The following is an 18,540-nucleotide window of genomic DNA, read 5'->3' on the forward strand; positions in this document are numbered from 1 at the left end:
TGTGTAGCATGTGTGTATAGAAGATTTATTATAAGAAATTGGCTCACACAGTAGTGGAGACTGTGGTCCCAAGAGTTGCAGTTAGCAAGGGGGAGCCCCAGGAGAGCCGGTAATGTAGTTCCCATCAGACTCCTGGGGCTTGAGAACCAGGAGAGCTGGTGTTTCAGTTCTGGTCTAAAGGCCAGCACACTGAAGACCCAGGAAGAGCCAGCGTTTCAGTTGGAATTTAAAAAAATTTCCTCTTGGGGTGCCTGGGTGGCTCAGTGGGTTAAGCCTCTGCCTTCGGCTCAGGTCATGGTCTCAGGGTCCTGGAATAGAGCACCGCATCAGGCTCTCTGCTCTGCAGGGAGCCTGTTTCCTCCTCTCTCAGCCTGCCTCTCTGCCTACTTGTGATCTCTGTCTGTCAAACAAATAAATAAAATATTTAAAAAAGAAAATTTCCCCTTCTTTGAGAGGCGGTGAGCTTTTTTGTTCTACTCAGGCCCTCAACTGATTGAATAAGGCCTGTCCACATGAGGGAGAACTCTCTGCTTTACTTGGTCTCCGAATTCAAATGCTGATTGCATCCAGAAGCCCTCTCCCACACACCCATGGAATATGGTGGACTAGATATCTGGTCCCCTCCACAGCCCAGTCACACTGACATATAAAATTCCCTGTCACAGCTACTCTCTTAAAATAAGTTTTAAACAATGGTTGTGATTGGTTTTGCTATGGATTTTTAATCTCCTCTACTGTCTGCTCTTCCTGCCCGAAGAATTATCCTCGTTCTTGGTTTCTGAAGATATTCGGATGTTAAAGAGTCCCTTCTTCAGAGGCGGTTGGAGAGATGAGGGTAGGAGCCGGCATGGGGATTCAAAGGGAGTGAGGTAAATGGAATCCCAATTTCAGTCTCTTATTATTTAATGATTTAATGATTTGTAGTTAAATTTATTCAAGTACTGTCTTGTCCAGAGAGGGAGGCAGTCTCCATTCTGGCAAGCCCAAGAATGCCCCTTCTCCCTCATTGCTGGCTGGAAGACCCTGGCTGAATGGTCATGCCTTCCGTTCCTTCAAATTCAGGGCAAACATTGTGCTTCTTCATCCTGCCCCTTACCTCGCTTGTTCTCCGTCCTCTTGACAATGGCAGCTCCACCACCGACCCTCTTTCTCCTTCTTCTCACACAAGCTTCTCGGAGCAGACCCCATCAGCCGAGTGCTAAACTGTGTGTGGTAGAGTGTGGCTGCATGGATTAGAGAAGGCGGTCAGGAAAGGAGGGAGGAGGTGGACGCGGGAGCCGAGGGTCGAGCTGGTGGATGGTTCGGCACAGGGTTCTGTTGAGCGTCTACAGTGTGCCAAGCGTCATGCTGAGCAGACCAAAGACACGCGCACATACACATTCAGTCCTCAGAAAGGGATACCCCGACCCTCCATTTCAAAGATGTGAAAGGCTCAAGGAAATTCACATGACTAGTAAGTGGTGGGATCGGAAACCCAAAATAGATCTTCTTGATTCCAAAACCCACAGTCATGTTCATTGTGCTCCCAGAGTTCAGACAGACAAAAGAAGCAGGGAGTGCATTCCAAGACATTATTTCAGTTGAGCAAAATCACAGCATCTATTAGCAAGTCCTTTATTGGAAAATTATTTTGGGAATTAGTTGAGATAGTGAATTTATCAAAGTTGGGTTCAGACCTTTTGTTAAAGTCTTATTGGAATCTATATGAATTAAAATGTAAGTCACTTCCCATCATGCCCTTCCTTAATGCATCTCGTTGGCATAGATGGGATAGAAAATAAAAATCAGACTCTGGAATAGCATCTTCTCCAAGGTACTCTGTTGATGTTGTCCCTTCCCACATGTCTGAATTCATCTCCTACTGTTCTCGGTCTTCTGGAGAGCTAAATGTGACACCACTACAGTCACATTGGCCTTCTTTATATTCCTCAAATGGGGCCCACTGGTCTCCCTTGCCTTGGATCTTCCCAGACTGGCTCCCTCACTTCATCTGGGTTTCCCCTCAGAGACAACTTCTGGAACCTTCTGTCTGAAGTACACCCTACCTTCCCTCCTCACCAAAGCTCCGTTCTTGCTCTGCCTCCTCCTTTCCAGTACTTCATGGCTCTGGCTGGCTAATGCTGGAGGAAAAAGACACCAGCGCACACCTTTGTTCTCTGAACAGATGGTATTTCCCAAGGCTTCAGTGATCCCCTATGCTGTATTGAGGTTTTTTTTTTTTTTTTTTTTTTTTTTTTGGGTCAGTTTAAGGCTGAAGGTGACTGTGGAAATCAGTCACCCATCTGAACGTTGTAGGTTGTATGTGGTCTCATCCTTTGGAACGCCAATTTGGACATCAAACCATGACCAGAGGGCCAAATTAATAGGTAAGACAGCTCTAGTGCCGGGAGTACACGCAATAGCCTTCTTTTTATTTCTGAACTTCTCCTTAGAACTTTTCTCACAAGTATCAAAAAGGCCCTGGGCCCTTTGAAGCCGTAACTTGAAGTCTCATAAAAGACACTGTCGTGTACAACTGACAACTTTTCCTAATGAAATAGAGAGAAGGCAGGACAGGCGGCTCCCTCGTGACCGATGGCCTGGTGGCAGAATCTATTTTGGGAGGGATTTTCGCAGCATGCGTTTTTAATATAACTCAGGCCAGCGTCTTCATCGGGCTTTGCTGGTGGGACGTGCTTGGCGAGCAGCAGGGATCGCCATGGCTGGCATTTCCTCGGAACACTTGGCATAGGCTTCATAGTATTTCCCTTATTTCCTTTTGTGCGTCTGCCTGAGATAAACGGGTCTCCCTCCTTTATCAGCAATAGCTCAGGATTCATAAGCTCGTGTCTTTCACCTGGGACAGGGGCTGTAACAACTTGCACTTTATTATCCATCTCTCATCTTCTTCCCTCCAAACAATCGATAGATTCACCACCAAGATATCTTTTTAGAGGTTGCTTACAATTTGCTGTTTCAGAACAATGTGCTGGCAGTAGTTGTCATGCCTAAATCCTCCCCAAATCTGGGCATGCGTTTGGAGGAATTGGGAAGAGGTTTAGCAGGCATTTTCTGGGCAGAACTTCAAGTCACACAAGATGCCCTCGTGGTGGCTGCTGGGAGTCAAGGGCCCCAGTGCCCAAGGACTGTTATGATTTCTGGTTGTCTGGAGAGTGTCCTGTTTCCTGTGCATCATAATACAGGACTTTAATGAGTGGAGGAGACTGTAATGTTTATGCTGTCCAACTACCCATCATGAGGTCAAGGAAACAGACTGGCTAGGCTTGCTTATCTGAGTTTGCTTTAAAGCTCTCAGAAGGGTCAGGGCCAGTAACCAAGTGCTCCAACCGTAGGATTCCTTGAGATGTGTTTGCATTTCCTTATACACATTCTTGAAGGATACGCATTAATTAACATCGAGAGTATACAACAATCCCCATGGTGATCTAGCTGCTTTTCCGGATGGCCAGCAAGCACAGGACTGGTCCGGGGAGCTGGTACCTAGCAAGGGCTCGGTGATGTTTTAGCCAGACCTGACTTCCTTTGGGAGCTCTAGTCACAGTTCTTTGTGGCTGAGAGAAGACCTTTCATCCAGTCAGTCAAAATTTACTGTCTATCTACTCTGTGTACAAGGTATAACAGGTCATTAGGATAAAAAGACAGCTAAAATGCTGCCCTTGTCTGCTAGAAACTTTCATCCTGGAGGCGGAAGGAGACTAGAGCATGGTCAGGCAGGCTCTGGCCATTCTAGCATCTGCTCCGAGAATTGCCTTATGCTCACGTTTCACAAGCTACAACGAATCCCAAGGCTCAGACCATCATAAGTGAGCGGGGAAGTACAATCATGCATGTGCCCAAAGACAGAGAGCTGCACCATTTTAAAATAGTGGCTGCTCAATCATCTCCTATCCCCAGCTGACTTTGCTGTTATGCCTCCGTGGACTTATATAGCTTGGGTGAAAAGTGAATGTTTGTTGTTTGAAGCCACTGCAAATTTTGCTGTCTTCACCATGCGATAGCCTAACCTCTCCCAACTGATACACATGGACCCTATGATTTAATCCTCGATTTAAAAGATCTCATTATCTTGGCTATGTAAGGAAGAGTGAGAAGTAGAAAGACCACTAATGAGTTAATGGGTGGAGCTAGCAATTAACCCGCATGCTCTGATTGCAGAACTCATACTCGTAGCCCTGTGATGAAATGCCCTGTGTGTCTGTCTGTGTCTCTGTGTTTGAGTTAGTGAGGAAAGCTTGTTTTGAAAGAACTGGAAAGAATCAAGGAAGGTTTCCCAAAGAAACTGGTAAGTATGCCCTAAAGGACAAGTAGAAATAAAGTAATGGGAAAACAAAGAGAGTTAGCCTTATCCCCCATGTGTATGTATGTGGGAGGAACCCCATCTTTGGCTCCTGAACCCCCAGGAAAAGCATACAGTGAAGAATGCCCATCCATATATTACTGCTGGAAACCAGGAAATACCATGGCCTTGGATCTGTAAATCATTAAAATAAGCTTTATGAGATGTGAGAAATCACAGTTCTTACCCACTGCGGCAGCAAAGTAAATGGACAGCTGTGTATGTCTTATGGCCCCCTTCTCTTTCCCTGTCACCTCTTTGTTCTTCCCTCCTCCTGTTCCTTCTCTCTCTGTTGCTCTGTCTCTCTTCCTCCTCCCCATCCCCCCTCCCTGCTTCTCTCTCGCTCCTTCTGTCTCCCTCCCCGCTCTCTCTCTGCTCCCTCCCTCCAGTACCTCTCCTCCCCTTCTCTCGCCCTCTCACATGCACACACACACACACACACACTGTTCTAATCAACCCATGTACTTCTGACTTTACGGTAACTTAGCAATAATGAGAGGAAGGAGAAAAAAAAAACTACATGACAAATTGATATCAGTGGTAAAAAGGAAAGGAATATGGATGAAGTTGAGATCATATAGCATCTGACCCAAATGATCAGAAGCTGTGACCTAGACACTGAGGGGTCATCTGGTCCTCTCTCTTGCTACTGTGTTAATCAGGCAGCCCTGGTGATGGTCCCATTTTTAATGATCCCCGATAAAGAAGATCACTAGCAACCACCATAGCCCAACCCACAATATAATTGCCTTGACCACAGAAACAGTTTCCGTGTTTAATTCAGCTCTGTCTTCCTCTGGGCTCCTCTTCCTTCTCTGTGCTTGGTCCTTGATGACCAACACTTGCCAACCTGATCTTTAGTCATTCCATATCAGGTATAGACAAATAATAGGGTTGTCTCTGATTGGAACTCTCTTGAACCTGCTAGCTCTTTCTCCTAGCATATATCTCTAAATGGCTTCTCTGCTGATTTGGAGAATTCCAAAGCATGTAATACCACATGTCTCCAGAACCGGATTTCTCGTTTCCATGAATACTACTATACGTCTTTTACTCCTTTATTTTTTAAACAACCTTGTCAAATGTACATACTATAAGATTCACTCTTTAAAATAACATTTCAGCTATTTTTAGTAAATTTACTGAGTTATGCAGCTGTGACCACAGTCCAATGTTGAAGCATTTCTGTCCCCTCAGTAGATTCATTGAGCCTATTTCCAGTCCCTCTTCACTGCCCATCCCAGACAACCGTTCACCTACATCTGCATCAGTTTGTCTCACCAGGCGTTACGTAGAAATGCAGTCGTGCTGCATGTGGTCTTGTGTGTCTGGCATGTTTTTGAGGTTTGTCCAAGTTGTAGTGTGTGCCCGCATTTATTCCTTTTTATTGCTGAAGAGTATTCCATTGCACATAGACATAGAATATGTTATGTATCTCTTCATCACTTAATAGACATTCGATTTATTTCTACTCTTTGGTTATTGTGAATTTTACTCCAGTGAACATTTACATGCCAGTCTTTGGGTGAATGTGTTTTTTCCCCCCCAAAGATTTTATTTATTTATTTGACAGACAGAGATCATAAGCAGGTAGAGAGGCAGGCAGAGAGAGAGAGAGAGAGAGGGAAGCAGACTCACCGCTGAGCAGAGAGCCCAATGTGGGGCTCGATCCTGGGACACTGGGATCATGACCTGAGCCAAAGGCAGAGGCTTTAACCCACTGAGCTGCCCAGGCAGCCCTAGAACAAGGTTCTATTTATCTTTGGTGAGTAGCTAAGAGTGGAATTTCTCGGTCATATGGTAACTCTAGGTTTAACTTTTTAATGGTCAAATCTTCTTGCAACATTCAGCCCAATGCTGTGTTCCCACTAGTGGGGTGTGAGAGTTCCTATGTGTCCATATCTTCACCATCATGTGTGTGACTCATGTTTTTGTCCCCATTAGCCTAGGAGCTAGAAGGCAGACTCCATCTTCATGCCTCCTTGCTTGACACAGCCCAGGGCTGGGTACACATTTAGAGCTTAGCGGTGTTGGAGGGGGCATGGTGGGGAAGGACTTTTGCTTAGGAGTTAATGTGTCGGGATGTTGGAGCAATCATTTTCTCAACTGTGAAATGGGCTAACAGTGTGAATTAATGGACATAACATCAGTGAAGTGCTTTCTCTAATGCTGATGAGAACAGTAGCTGTGGTATCATTGGTTTATATTTCTCTGAAGGCACACTCTCTGAACTGTCTCTGGTTTAGCCTCTTTCTTTTTGGCTTTTGCAGTCATGTATTCAGATATAACATGGGGCACCTGGTGGCACAGTCAATTAAGCATCTGACTCTTGTTTGCAGCTCAGGTCATGATCTCGGGGTAGTGAGATGGAGCCCCACGTTGGGCTCTGCAATGGGCATGCCTGACTAAGATTCTCTCCCTCCATCTCCCTCTGTTCCTCCCCCCACCCTAAAAGAAAAAAGAAAGAAAGAAAGAAAGAAAGAAAAGACAGACTCTACTGGGCTATGAGACTGAATCATGAGGGACACGCTATTCCTCATCTCAAAGAATTTGAAATCTATCAAGGAAGTGCTTATCTATCGATGCAGTGCCATGTGACTGATGCTCTTCTAGAGATGCACATGGGATGTAAGGAGATCTCAGGCAGGGGCCCCGGACCCAGATAAGACACCTAACCACAACCAAAGGACTGGAGAGATGGACAGAAGGGCTAGAAAAAGCATGACCGGCCAAGGGAAGGACATGTGCAAAGACATGGTAAGGGAAAGAGTTTGGAGAAATTGCTAGCATGTTTTGTGCCAGAGTGAAGGAGACAAGTCTGGAGAAGTGTGCCACTGTCTCATGAAGGAGGTGTTAAGTATGACATTAAGGAGTTTGCTTTTTGCCTGTGCTGCTCTGTTCTGTCACATTTTACAGGCTAAGGAGATCCAGAGAAGATGGTCAATATGTGACTGGCAGAAATGTCCATTTACAGACTGAAGAGAGCAAAGCTAGAGGCATCTCAAAATCTCTGATACTCAGATGCAATGTTTCTTACCCTCTTTTTTTTTTTTTAATTGCCTCTCCTCCCCCAAGAGCATTTTTGGACAGATTTTTTTCCCAATAGTTCACCCCGTCATGAAATTTTAATAGTACAGGTGCTCTGTGAACATACTCTATACCAACACATTATTTTTGCATTATACATGAAAGAGTAAGGTTTTTCCCAACTCCCTCAGTCACCAATTTTCACCCACTGGGGACTGTATCACCCAACATGCCAATGAATATTCTGGTACATTGTGATGTGTTCGAGGGACAAGCCTAGGTTCTAACATTTTACAGTCCCCTCGGCACCCTTCAAAACACAGCATTTGAAATGAAGACCTTCTGTTATTTAATAAATACTTGCTGAGTACCTACTGTGGGCCAAGCAGTGTTTTAAGAATTGGGACTGCAGTGAGCATACTTCCACCCCTCACGATGCATACGTTCTAAAGCGATCTGCGCAGATAAATTTAGTTCTCTCTTTGATCAAAACTAAATAATACCTGCCATGAAAACTCCCCGTCATGATACAGGCTCCCAACGTGCATCCTAGAATAGGACTTGGCATTATGTGCAGGTTGGAAATAGGCTGAAGGGATTAAAAACCTGTTTGACACTAACAGGAAGCAAAGTCAGAAGACCAAGAGATAATACTTTACTTAAATCGGCACAATACGAATTCCCAGCTCCCCTCCCACAAAGGCCAGCAGGGCATTTTACGTCTCAGGGCTTTTTGGACATCCCAGTGTTTTGCCAGGCACCAATGGGAAGAGCTCTGGGGGTGCCAGTCACCACCTTTCACTGGCATTAGCCGAGAGAACTGGGGTCCCAAGCATATGGTCCATTTAGGTCTGGGAAAGGGACCTCTCTGCCATTCCTGCGGAGAGGAAACTTTGGAAAGCTGGAGCCCTGCATCCAGTTTCCTCTGAAGTCCTAACCACCCCTCATCCTGCCCCAGGGACATTGGCAGAACAGTGGTCTCTGGAAGTCACGGGATTCACAAGTCTCTTGTCCACCCCCCAGTTGGAAAACCTCTCCTCTCCTTATTGTCTCCCTCCCTAACTCACCTAGCACTGTCCCTTCAGTGAGAGTTACCTTTTACAAAAGAAACCCCACTGCTTTTAGGCTGCCTCTGCTTTGCTCTCAAAATCTCTAAGACTTGGGTGCCTGGGTGGCTCAGTGGGTTCAAGCCTCTGACTTCGGCTCACGTCATGATCCCAGGGTCCTGGGATGGAGCCCCGCATCGGGCTCTCTGCTCAGTGGGGATCCTGCTTCCTTCTCTCTCTCTGCCTGCCTCTCTGCCTCCTTGTGATCTCTGTCTGTGAAATAAATAAATAAAATCTTAAAAAAAAAAAAAAAAAAACCTTTAAGCCTCATAATTACAAAGCCTAGGAACCTATTTGAAATGGTGAGGAAAAGAGGCAAGGGACCAGCATGAGAGATAGGAAGTAAGAACAGATTAATATTTCAGTCCGTTGTACCACTCTGAAACCTCTTTCTTTATCCTGTACTTTTACAGAAAACTGTTCAAAACAACCAACCAGTGCGGACCAGATAATAAATAAAGGGCAAATGTCATCATCCTTGGACTAGCCCAGAGGGAGATTCTCCAGATTCTATCCACCTCTGCTCCTGTACTGTATCCCAACCCCCAGACCCTATCTCCCTCAAAAGACCTTCCAGGGAGTCCCCTCTAAATTGGACCGGGAAAATACTGAGATCCCCTCATATATTTGTGAAAACTCCCATGAGCCAGGCTAGTGGGTCAGCCCTAGCATACAGCAGTGTGGAGGACTCCGAGGCCGTGACCTCACTAGGAGGACAGTGGGATCCTGACCTCCTGCCTTCATTCTGAGTGTACTTTATAGACTTGAGGACCACTGGTTGGACAGAGCTGGCTCCCTGCAGGCCAGCTTTCTGGCTGCTAGAATTTTTATGCTTGCCTTTAAGAATACTGAAGTTTTACCATTTGAACAGGGAGGTGGGGGAGGGCGGAGGTCTCTTTCCTCCTAATTACTTTGGGAATGACTGTGAATCTTCTAAATGTCTCTTTTGCATCTTATTGGGTGGGAAATTTTGCTTTAAACCTGACCTAAAACTCCTATCTTAATAATACTGATAGCTTCTTATGTCTGCAGTTAAAGGTGAAATGGTTTTAAACAAGGTGATTCTCAAGTTGTTTTGATGTGTATCTCTTCCAGTCTGATTGTTCCAGAGCCAGAAAGGAGACTAATGTGGGAACATATATAGCTGGCCACTCTAGTCTGCTTTGTATTGTATTTAGGAAACACAGGCCACTAACATAAACTCACACTTATGGATAGACCTTTCCCAACAAGACCACTGTATAGACCTAGGGAGTGGGAGAGGAGATGGGGAGAATGAGGTGATGGTTCTCAAGCATCGGAAGAACCTGTAACTGAGTGAAATGGTAGAGATTTGGCAAGTTCATGATGCGTTTCCTACCAAAAGAAGTACTTAAGTACAGGCATCCATTGCCTGTTGGATTACAGGAGTGTTTCTCAAACATCCATCCTTCTGGTTTCTCCTTCACTGTTCTCTGTGTGTCACCTGTGTTCTAAACCATCTCAGAGGATAGGACAGGGAGGGCCTTCTTTACTGACTCCCCATGGCTTGCAGCACGTGACTACATATATAGCAGAGGATTCATTTTGCTTATGTTCCGTGGCATGGGAAGCAGCTGGGTTGTAATAAGTCACCTCTGGCCCAGTAAGTTGGAGTAGAGATGTTTGACCATAAGAACAGAGGGCCTTCTTCTCCTATCCTCTCTACCATTGCTGAGTGCCCTCCCCAAGCAAGTAAAGTCAGAGTAGCTCTACGAAGCCCAGCCCTTACAGAGATGACGTTTATATACTCTACATTTGGTTAAAATAATGAATAAGAGCTTATAGTCTGAATTGGAAAGACTTGAGTTCAGATTCCTGATCCTGTTGTCAATTAGCTATGCAATTGTAAGCAAGTTACTTACCAATAAATTTTCTCAGTTGGGAAGTAGGGAACATGAAGACGATCTCATAGGATCATTGAGTAGATAGCATGAGACAATATGTGTATAAGCATTTAGTATATGACATAGATTCTTGACAAGTGTTACTTTTTTTTAAATAAATTGGTGAGAACAATACTTTAGAAAAAGCTTTTAAATTACAGTTGCTATTTACAGAAAATGATAAAGTACAGACTAGCAAAATGAAGAAAATAAAAAGCACTCCTTTTAGGCATGCAAAGATTTTCAATATTAAGATTTAAGTGTATTTCTTTCTAGAATTTTCTACCATGAAATTTGTTTCAGAATTTTTCTTATGTGCATATATGATTATATGTATGCATGTGTGTGAATATTTATATGTAGCTATATAAAAATGGCATAAAAAGCAGGTGCTTGGGTGGCTCAGTCCATTGAGCATCTGACTCTTGATTTGGGCTGGGCTCATGCTCTTGGGATTGTGGGATTGAGCCCCATGTCTAGTTCCATACTCAGTGTAGAGTCTGCTTGAGATTCTGTCTCCCTTTCCCTCTGCCCCTCCCCTCACTCGTGCTCAATAAATAAGTAAATAAATAACATCTTTTTTTAATGGCATAAAATATACATACATATATCTTTATTGATGATTTCATTTATAATCAATTGTGCACATTTGCCCATGTTCATAACTATTCCTCTCCAGGACCTACATCATGTTCTATTCTATCATATTCCATTATTTTAACATGCAACTTTCAGGTAGTTCTTAAGTTTTAATTTTTTTTTCTCATAACTGGCATAGTGATAAACAACTCTCTATCCAAACAATTTCACATTTATAGGATTATTTTGTAATGACTACATTCAAGAAGTAACATGTTAGTTTTCAGTAACAATTAAGAAGATGAAATGAAGCATGAAAAGTGCAGAGTCTAGGAATGAGCACCTAGTAAGCCATCAGTAAATGGTAAGGGTAGTGGATTTGTATACTGTAAGAGGAGAGGGAAATCTATTTTATTTGAAATAGGCTTGCTAATTACTCCAGATATTATCTTCTATGTAAGAATGTTTAGCAGTTCTTATTTGTTTTATAAACACATATTGCACAAACCAACCAGATCCATGAGTTTATAGATGTGTTTCTATGAAAAGGTTTAATAGTATGTGTTTCTATGAAAAGTTCTGCTTCTCCAGCTTATAAAAACCATCTAGAATAAACCAAAACAAGATAATTGACATATCCTTTGTGGGACGGGGGCAGTGGAGGAAGGTTGGGTAGATATTTGTTTTTACTTTTTCCTTTTGTTGTGGAATCTGCTTGCTGCTGGTGTTACATGAACTTACCCTCCAGCCCGATGCCTCTCACGTTGGGTCTTAATGCCCAGTCTGGGGCCCTTTTGGCAGTGCCATCCCCATAAGGACCCAAAATAGAAATATACAGATGGCATGCTCTCTCTGAAAGGATAATATTGACCTGAAAAATCAGTTCTCCTGCACAGGCTGAAGTGGTGTGCTGCAGGAGGGAGGGGGGAAGTGCCCAGTTCCCACTTGGTCATTCAGGACCCCCCCAGAGTGGTGTCTGTCCTGCATGCATTGATGGCTGTGCCAGAGCAGAGAAATGGGAGACACCGGTGAGATACTTCAGGAGTCTGGGAAAATGTACCTTCCTGAAATAAGCCGGGCGGGAACTGGCGAAGTGGAGAGCATATGGTTCATAGAGTCGCTGAGGGGAGCAGCTGTTTGCCTCCAGCCAGTGGTGGCCATGGGAGAAGGCAGGTTCTGATTTTCCAGGGCTTCCCATTTCACAAGAAGTTGAAAACCTGGAGTTTTCATTTAAATCTCTCAATTTTCATTTTTTTGATGAGAGATTTTTATTTACCTTTTTTACAGTTTTTATTTTAATACGTTAGTGAACATGTAGTGTTATATTAGTTTCAGGTGCATAATATGATGGATAAAGTTACTGTATGGAAAAGAAAGAGACATGTAAAGCACGTTAAAGTTAACTCTTTAGGGTATTTTAACATTTAAATAATTATAGAAACATTTTCCTTCTTGGGATTCACCCCAGAGCCCATACCTCAAACCCATCTCTTCAAGAGCACACCAAAAAAGGTTGTGTGTGGTGCATAAAATTGCATACCAGAACCATGCCTGTGTGGACAGGGACACATTGAAAAACAGCTTTGCAACTATTTCTCCATCCAGTGGTCAATGAGCTTTTAAGGAATTTTGTCTTTGTGTGCATGTTTTTTTTTTTTTTTTCTTCCCACCTGACAATGCATTGGGGAAAATGTAGGAATAAATTGGTATAATGTGTGTGTGTGTACATACACACATGCATGCACACACACATGCATATCCTGTTCTATTTCCCTGGAGAACCTTGACTGAATCAGATATGTATCCACACTTAAGTGGAAAAGAGGAAACGTGGTGGAGGGACAGGGAGAGAATCTAGATCTCTTTGAATGTATCTTGTTTTGTAGATTTGACTTTGGGGCTTTCTAAATAGTTCACAAAACTGTAACACAAAATTAAACATTCAAAAAGCTGTCATGATAAGATATGGAGAGGAATGAAACAAGTATTCTTGACTCGACAGCAGGTTGGTGGTATAACCATACAGAATCGAATTAGTTCAAGTGGCTTTGAGATCCAGTCATTTGCCTGTACCTATCTAGAAGGATGTACTCTAAAACTTTTTCAAATTTTAAATTGTTTTTCTTAATCATAATTTTAGAATAGTAGTGGCCCTATGTATTTTGCGTTAAATCAAATGAATAATCATTTTGGTGTTGAGAACACAGATTTTTAGTATGCAAGAAAGGTAGTAAAGTTGTAAGATCCATGAGATTAAATGAAGAGAGTCCTGTCTTGACTTTGAATTGAAGTTTAATGGTATAGGGCACCTGATGGCTTAGTCAGTTAAGCATCTACTGCTTACCAATCTTCGATTTGGGTCATAATCTCCCGGTACCGGGATTGAACCCTGCATTGGGCTCTCTGCTCCATGATGAGTCTCACCCTCCCTCTGTGCTTTCTTGTTCTCTTTCTATATCTCAAAGAAATAAAATCTCTTTTAAAAAGTCTAATGGGAATTCATGGTGTATTCTATTTTAAAAATACAGAATTTATTTTCTAGCTCAGTCCATTGAAACAAGTGTCAACCCAGTAGAAATGAGCACCCAAACTTTCTAAAGTTTCTGTGGTTTCTAAACACTAGTTGCCACAAAAATGAACCAAGTATTTTTACTAGAAATGACTGGTTCCAGGCCTGGGACAAGACATGTGTGGAATAACCTTGGGTCATGTTGTCATACCAGAAGCGAAAGGGCCATCAGAGATGGCTGGATCATATTAAAAGACTAGCTAACTAAAGGGCTAACTTGAAGAGGTTCCTACTGAGCAAGGGTAGAAAAGTTAGAACTTAAGTAGCAATAAAAATTTCACTGGAATGAAACAAATAAAAAATGTCTGTAATGATACATAAAAAACAAATGAAAAAAAGAAACCTAATCTGTTATCTTTGGAAGCTACTAGGTAACCAATATTTTGAGAGCCCAAATCAAGAAGGACAAATCACGCACCTTTTCAGGTTTTTATAAACTATAATTTAGGGTGAATTGTTGATGAAATATGATTTCTCTTTGTAGACTATCCCAATTAATAAATTAAGAAATGATATAATTATTCTTTTCACCAATTTGAAATCCCTAGTGAAATAATATATCCTCTAGGCAAAGATCACCCATGGGTGATGACATCACAACAGAAGACATTTGATGCCTCTTGATAGAGTATGTAGTAGACAAAAAAATGCTATCCACTTCGAAGATATCAATGTCCTCATCTCAGAAACCCTGAAAATATTACATTTCATGGCAAAGGAGAATTAACATTATGGATAGTATTATGGTTGTTAATCAATTGTTTTAAAATGGAGAGCGTGTTCTTGATTATCCAGGTATTCCTGATGGAATTACCAGGGTCTTTAAAAGTGGAAAAGGGAGGGGGAAGACTCATTGTCAGAGGGATTGGACATAAGGTAGATTCAGCCAGACATTATGGACTTTAAGATGAAAGAGGCCACAGGCCCAGGAACATGAGCAACCTCAAGAAGCTAGAAAAAGTCAAGAAATGAGTTCTTCCTTTGAACCTCCAGAAAGGCGTGCAGGAGACCAGATGGTACCTTGATTTTCATGCTTTGTGTCCTGGGTCAGATTTATATGGAATCGTGACATAATACATTGGTGCTGTGTTAAGTTTGTGGTTATTTGTGATTGTTGCAAGAGAATAGTAATATATTCCATTTCCTGGAATGTGTTCTTCCTAGGAAACAGAGCTTAAATCTCATCAAGCCTCTTGATCTAACTAGCAACTTACAAAAAATATAGGGGACAGAAGAACACACTTTAAGAAATTATGGGAATGTTCAGCCACATGTAAATGCTGGGAAAGGCTATTAGAAAAATGACATGTTCTGTTCATCAAATAAGGGTTATGTACATATGTGGATCTGTGGGAAGAACCAAAATGAGGAGATTTTTAGGAGATGACCTACTATTTCATGTATCAACCAATTCTAGTAGGGAACTTGATTCAAGGAAACAAGTCTAACGAGAGAAAATAAAAATGAAATCTGAACACTGATGCTGTTATTTTATTAATTTTAGATTATATTGGATGCATTAGGGTATTAGATGATATTAGATGATATTAGGGTATTAGATGATATTATTTTAGTATTTTTTTGTGGTAGAAGTGATGGTATTAGGGTTATATTTAACCAAATGAGGTAGGTATGGTGGGTATACCAGATAACAGTAGCCATAAATGAATCATTGTTGAAGGTGAATGACAATACATAGGTGTTTGCTATTGATCCTTTCGATTTTTGTATGTATTTTACTATTTCTGTAATAGAATATCTGTAAAAATGTCAGCAACTAATTTGACCTCTTTAATATTTTGTGAGCAAAACACAATGTGTCCAAAAACTAGATTCAACCAACAGACTGCAGTTCGCAATTTTTGCACAAAGTTTTGGAAACTGGACCATGGACTTTAACTGGGGGAATTTTCTCTTTATCACTTCACACTTATCTCCTGCCTCCGTTCTGTCTGCAATACCTAGCAAAAGGGCTTTGACTAGGGGGCATTACAGATTGCTTGGAATAGAATTTTCTCAGAATAAGTGAGCAAAGAGGGTGATATGCATATTTGCTTTGAACAATACCTCCTAGTATTTTATTGGACCCCCTCTTATTCCATCTCTCAAAAAAAAAAAAAAGGCAGTAACTTTGTTTCAATTTTTGAAAGCCTGAGGTTTTTTGAAATATTGGCTAATTGCATTTTCTCCGTTATCTTTGTGCTTCTATTTCAGGATGGAATGGGGAATTTGAGAATCACAGACAAAGGTCTAAAACTAGAAGGAGACTCCGAATTCTTGCAACCTCTCTACGCCAAAGAAATCCAGTCCCGACCAGTAAGTACTTCCATGAGAAAAAGGAATGGTGGTTTCTCTGGCATCTAAATCTGGGGGAATTTATCAGCCATCAGCTGCGTATAGAGCATCATGGGAGGGAATGGTAATGTAGGTAGTAGGATTTCATCAAATCACAATTCTTGAGCATAATCCCTGCTGTGGTACTGTACACAACTGTGATGACCTCTCTGAGCCTTTATTCCTGCCAAAGGTGGGTGATAACCTCTGTTAATGAACTATCGTAGGTTATGCTGCAAATACCCCGAGAAAGGAAATGTGGAAGTGCTTTAGGTACTATACAAATCCAAGAAAAGTATTGCTATCTTTTTTTAATTGTCAAGTGCTTTAAATACTGCCTTTAGAAACATAGAACTAGAATTTTGCTTTTCATTAAGACTTTGGACAGTGTAGCCAAGGTTGGTTAGAATCACTCAATATGTCAACAACTGCGCTCTAACATAACAGTCTAGCATGCATGCTATGTTCCATGCACTTTGTTGTTTTGTGTGCATTATCGTTACCTAATTTAATTCGTACACCAGTCCACAGGGTTGGCAATTATTGTCACCTCTGTTTTACAGATTACAGAATTGAGCCTTAGAGAAGAGCTGTGTTCAGAGCCACATACTTAGGAAGTAGTAGAGTAAGATCTTCAGGGCAGAAAGTCCAGTTCTGAAGCTTTTCTGTTAACTAGAGTCCACTACGTAACCTTTCATGATCATTCTTTGTTTTTGTCATGAGAGAAAAGATTTCTAGATATTTTGCTTTTATTAACCAATATTATCAAAAGTAATTTTTGTTTTTGAGTGTTTTTTTTTTTTTTTTTCCCAGTTGTTTCTTTGACTTCGTTTGGTCTTTTGTTTGTTGGTGGAGTGGTGAGATTTGCTGGTTCAAAAGGATTCTGAATACATTAGCTCTTCTGGGGTTGGTTCAGGTCCCCGTGCAAGCAAAAAGTAATATAAAAGGTCCCTAAAACCTTATTTGCATAAGTGTGCCTTGATGAGCATAATTAATGAAATTCAGCAACTTGGTATAGTGGATAATTTTATCTGAATGTTATCTCAACTACTGAATGCTATTAACCTGGGTGAAACTACTGAATTGCCAGTCGTTTACTTCCTTGTGTGCCTAGTGAAAGGGAGGGAGCCATGATGTTAAAATTTTCAGAGAGCAAATCAGTTCAGCCACCCTATTGGTGATTATAAAATTTAACTGGAACTCATCACCCACTGGGTTAGGCACTGAAGTACCAAGGGTACTTATTATAAATATATCCATCACCTTGAAGAAATCATATTCTGGAAGGAATCATGAGATAAAGCTATAAGGAGAGTCAGGTGATGATTCTATGTTAAATAGAATGGAGACAGTTAATTTCAAGCATTTAAGAAATCACCATTTTTTTTGACACTTTATTTATTTATTTGACAGAGAGAGAGAGAGAGAGAGGGACAGCAAGAGAGGGAACACAAGCAGGAAGTGGGAAAGGGAGAAGCAGGCTGAGCAGGAAGCCTGATGCAGGGCTCAATCCCAGAACCCTGGGATCATGACCTGAGCCAAAGACAGACACTTAACCAACTGGGCCCCCCAGGTGCCCCCAAGATCACTATAAAAATTGCTGCAAGTTCTATTTCTCCCAGCCTGGCAAGCTGGCTAGTTAAATTATCTTCTGAGTTATTAGTTGTACTTCAGATTGATCTTATCAGTGTTAAACTTTTTTTTTTTTTTTTTTTTTTTAGTATTGTTGATACAATGTTATATCAGTTTCAGGTGTATAGCATAGTGATTAAACAAGTTGATATATTATGCTATTCTCATGACAAGTGTAGCTACTATTAGTCAACGTAGTTACTATTAGTCAAGGTTCAATATTATCATAATATCATTGGCCATGTTACTTGTGCTGTGCCTTTTATTCCTGGGATTTATTCATTGCAGAACTAGAAGCCTGTGCCACCCTCTCCCCTTCACTCATTTCCCCATCCCTAACTCGTCTCCCCTCTGGCAAACAGTTTGTTCTCTGCATCTATAGATCCAATTCAGCTTTCTGATAGTTTATTCACTTGTTTTTTTCACATTCCACATGTGACTGAAATCATATGGTGTTTGTCTTTCTCATCTAGCTTAGTTCACTTAGCATAAAATCCTCTAGGTCCATCCATGTTGTCGCAAATGGCACGATCTCATTCTTCTTATGGCTGCATAATATTCCTGTGTGTGTGTGTGTGTGAGAACACTACATCTTCCTATTCTGAATCAAACTTATTTAACTTACAAGTTTGGACCGATAATTTCTACTAATGTCAGCCCCCCTTATTTTGTAAAGGCCCAAATAAGCAAGTATTTTAGACTTTTTTTTTTCCTTTTCGACAACTCCTTAAAAATGTAAAAAAAAAAAAAAATTATATTGAGGGCCACCAGACAAATAGGCTGTAGATTATAGTTTGCCAAGCTTCTAAACCATATTAGCGATATTTCTATAAATATATAGATGATCTGGCTAAAATGCATGTGGTACAAGGGAGAAGATTTTGAAGTCATGGCTAAAATAGTTGATATGTTGCATAAAATACCCTGAGAGAAGTTTCTTTGATATTGAAATTAGGGGCGCTTGGGTGGCTCAGTGGGTTAAAGCCTCTGCCTTCGGCTCAGGTCATGATCCCAGGGTCCTGGGATCAAGTCCCACAACGGGCTCTCTGCTCA

At 41.6% G+C, this 18,540-nt stretch overlaps 1 protein-coding gene across 2 annotated transcripts in view; it reads left to right on the forward strand.

The window, feature by feature from the left end:
* The window catches only part of SGCD (sarcoglycan delta), a 936,356-nt gene that overhangs the window by 706,003 nt on the left and 211,813 nt on the right, over positions 1–18,540 (forward strand). For both annotated transcript variants that reach the window (XM_059416542.1, XM_059416541.1), the window contains one exon: positions 15,736–15,837. In XM_059416542.1, the coding sequence (XP_059272525.1) occupies positions 15,736–15,837 (102 nt within the window). The remainder of the gene's footprint in view (positions 1–15,735; positions 15,838–18,540) is intronic.

Source organism: Mustela nigripes, chromosome 12 (genome assembly GCF_022355385.1).
Source record: "Mustela nigripes isolate SB6536 chromosome 12, MUSNIG.SB6536, whole genome shotgun sequence".
NCBI lineage: Eukaryota > Metazoa > Chordata > Mammalia > Carnivora > Mustelidae > Mustela > Mustela nigripes.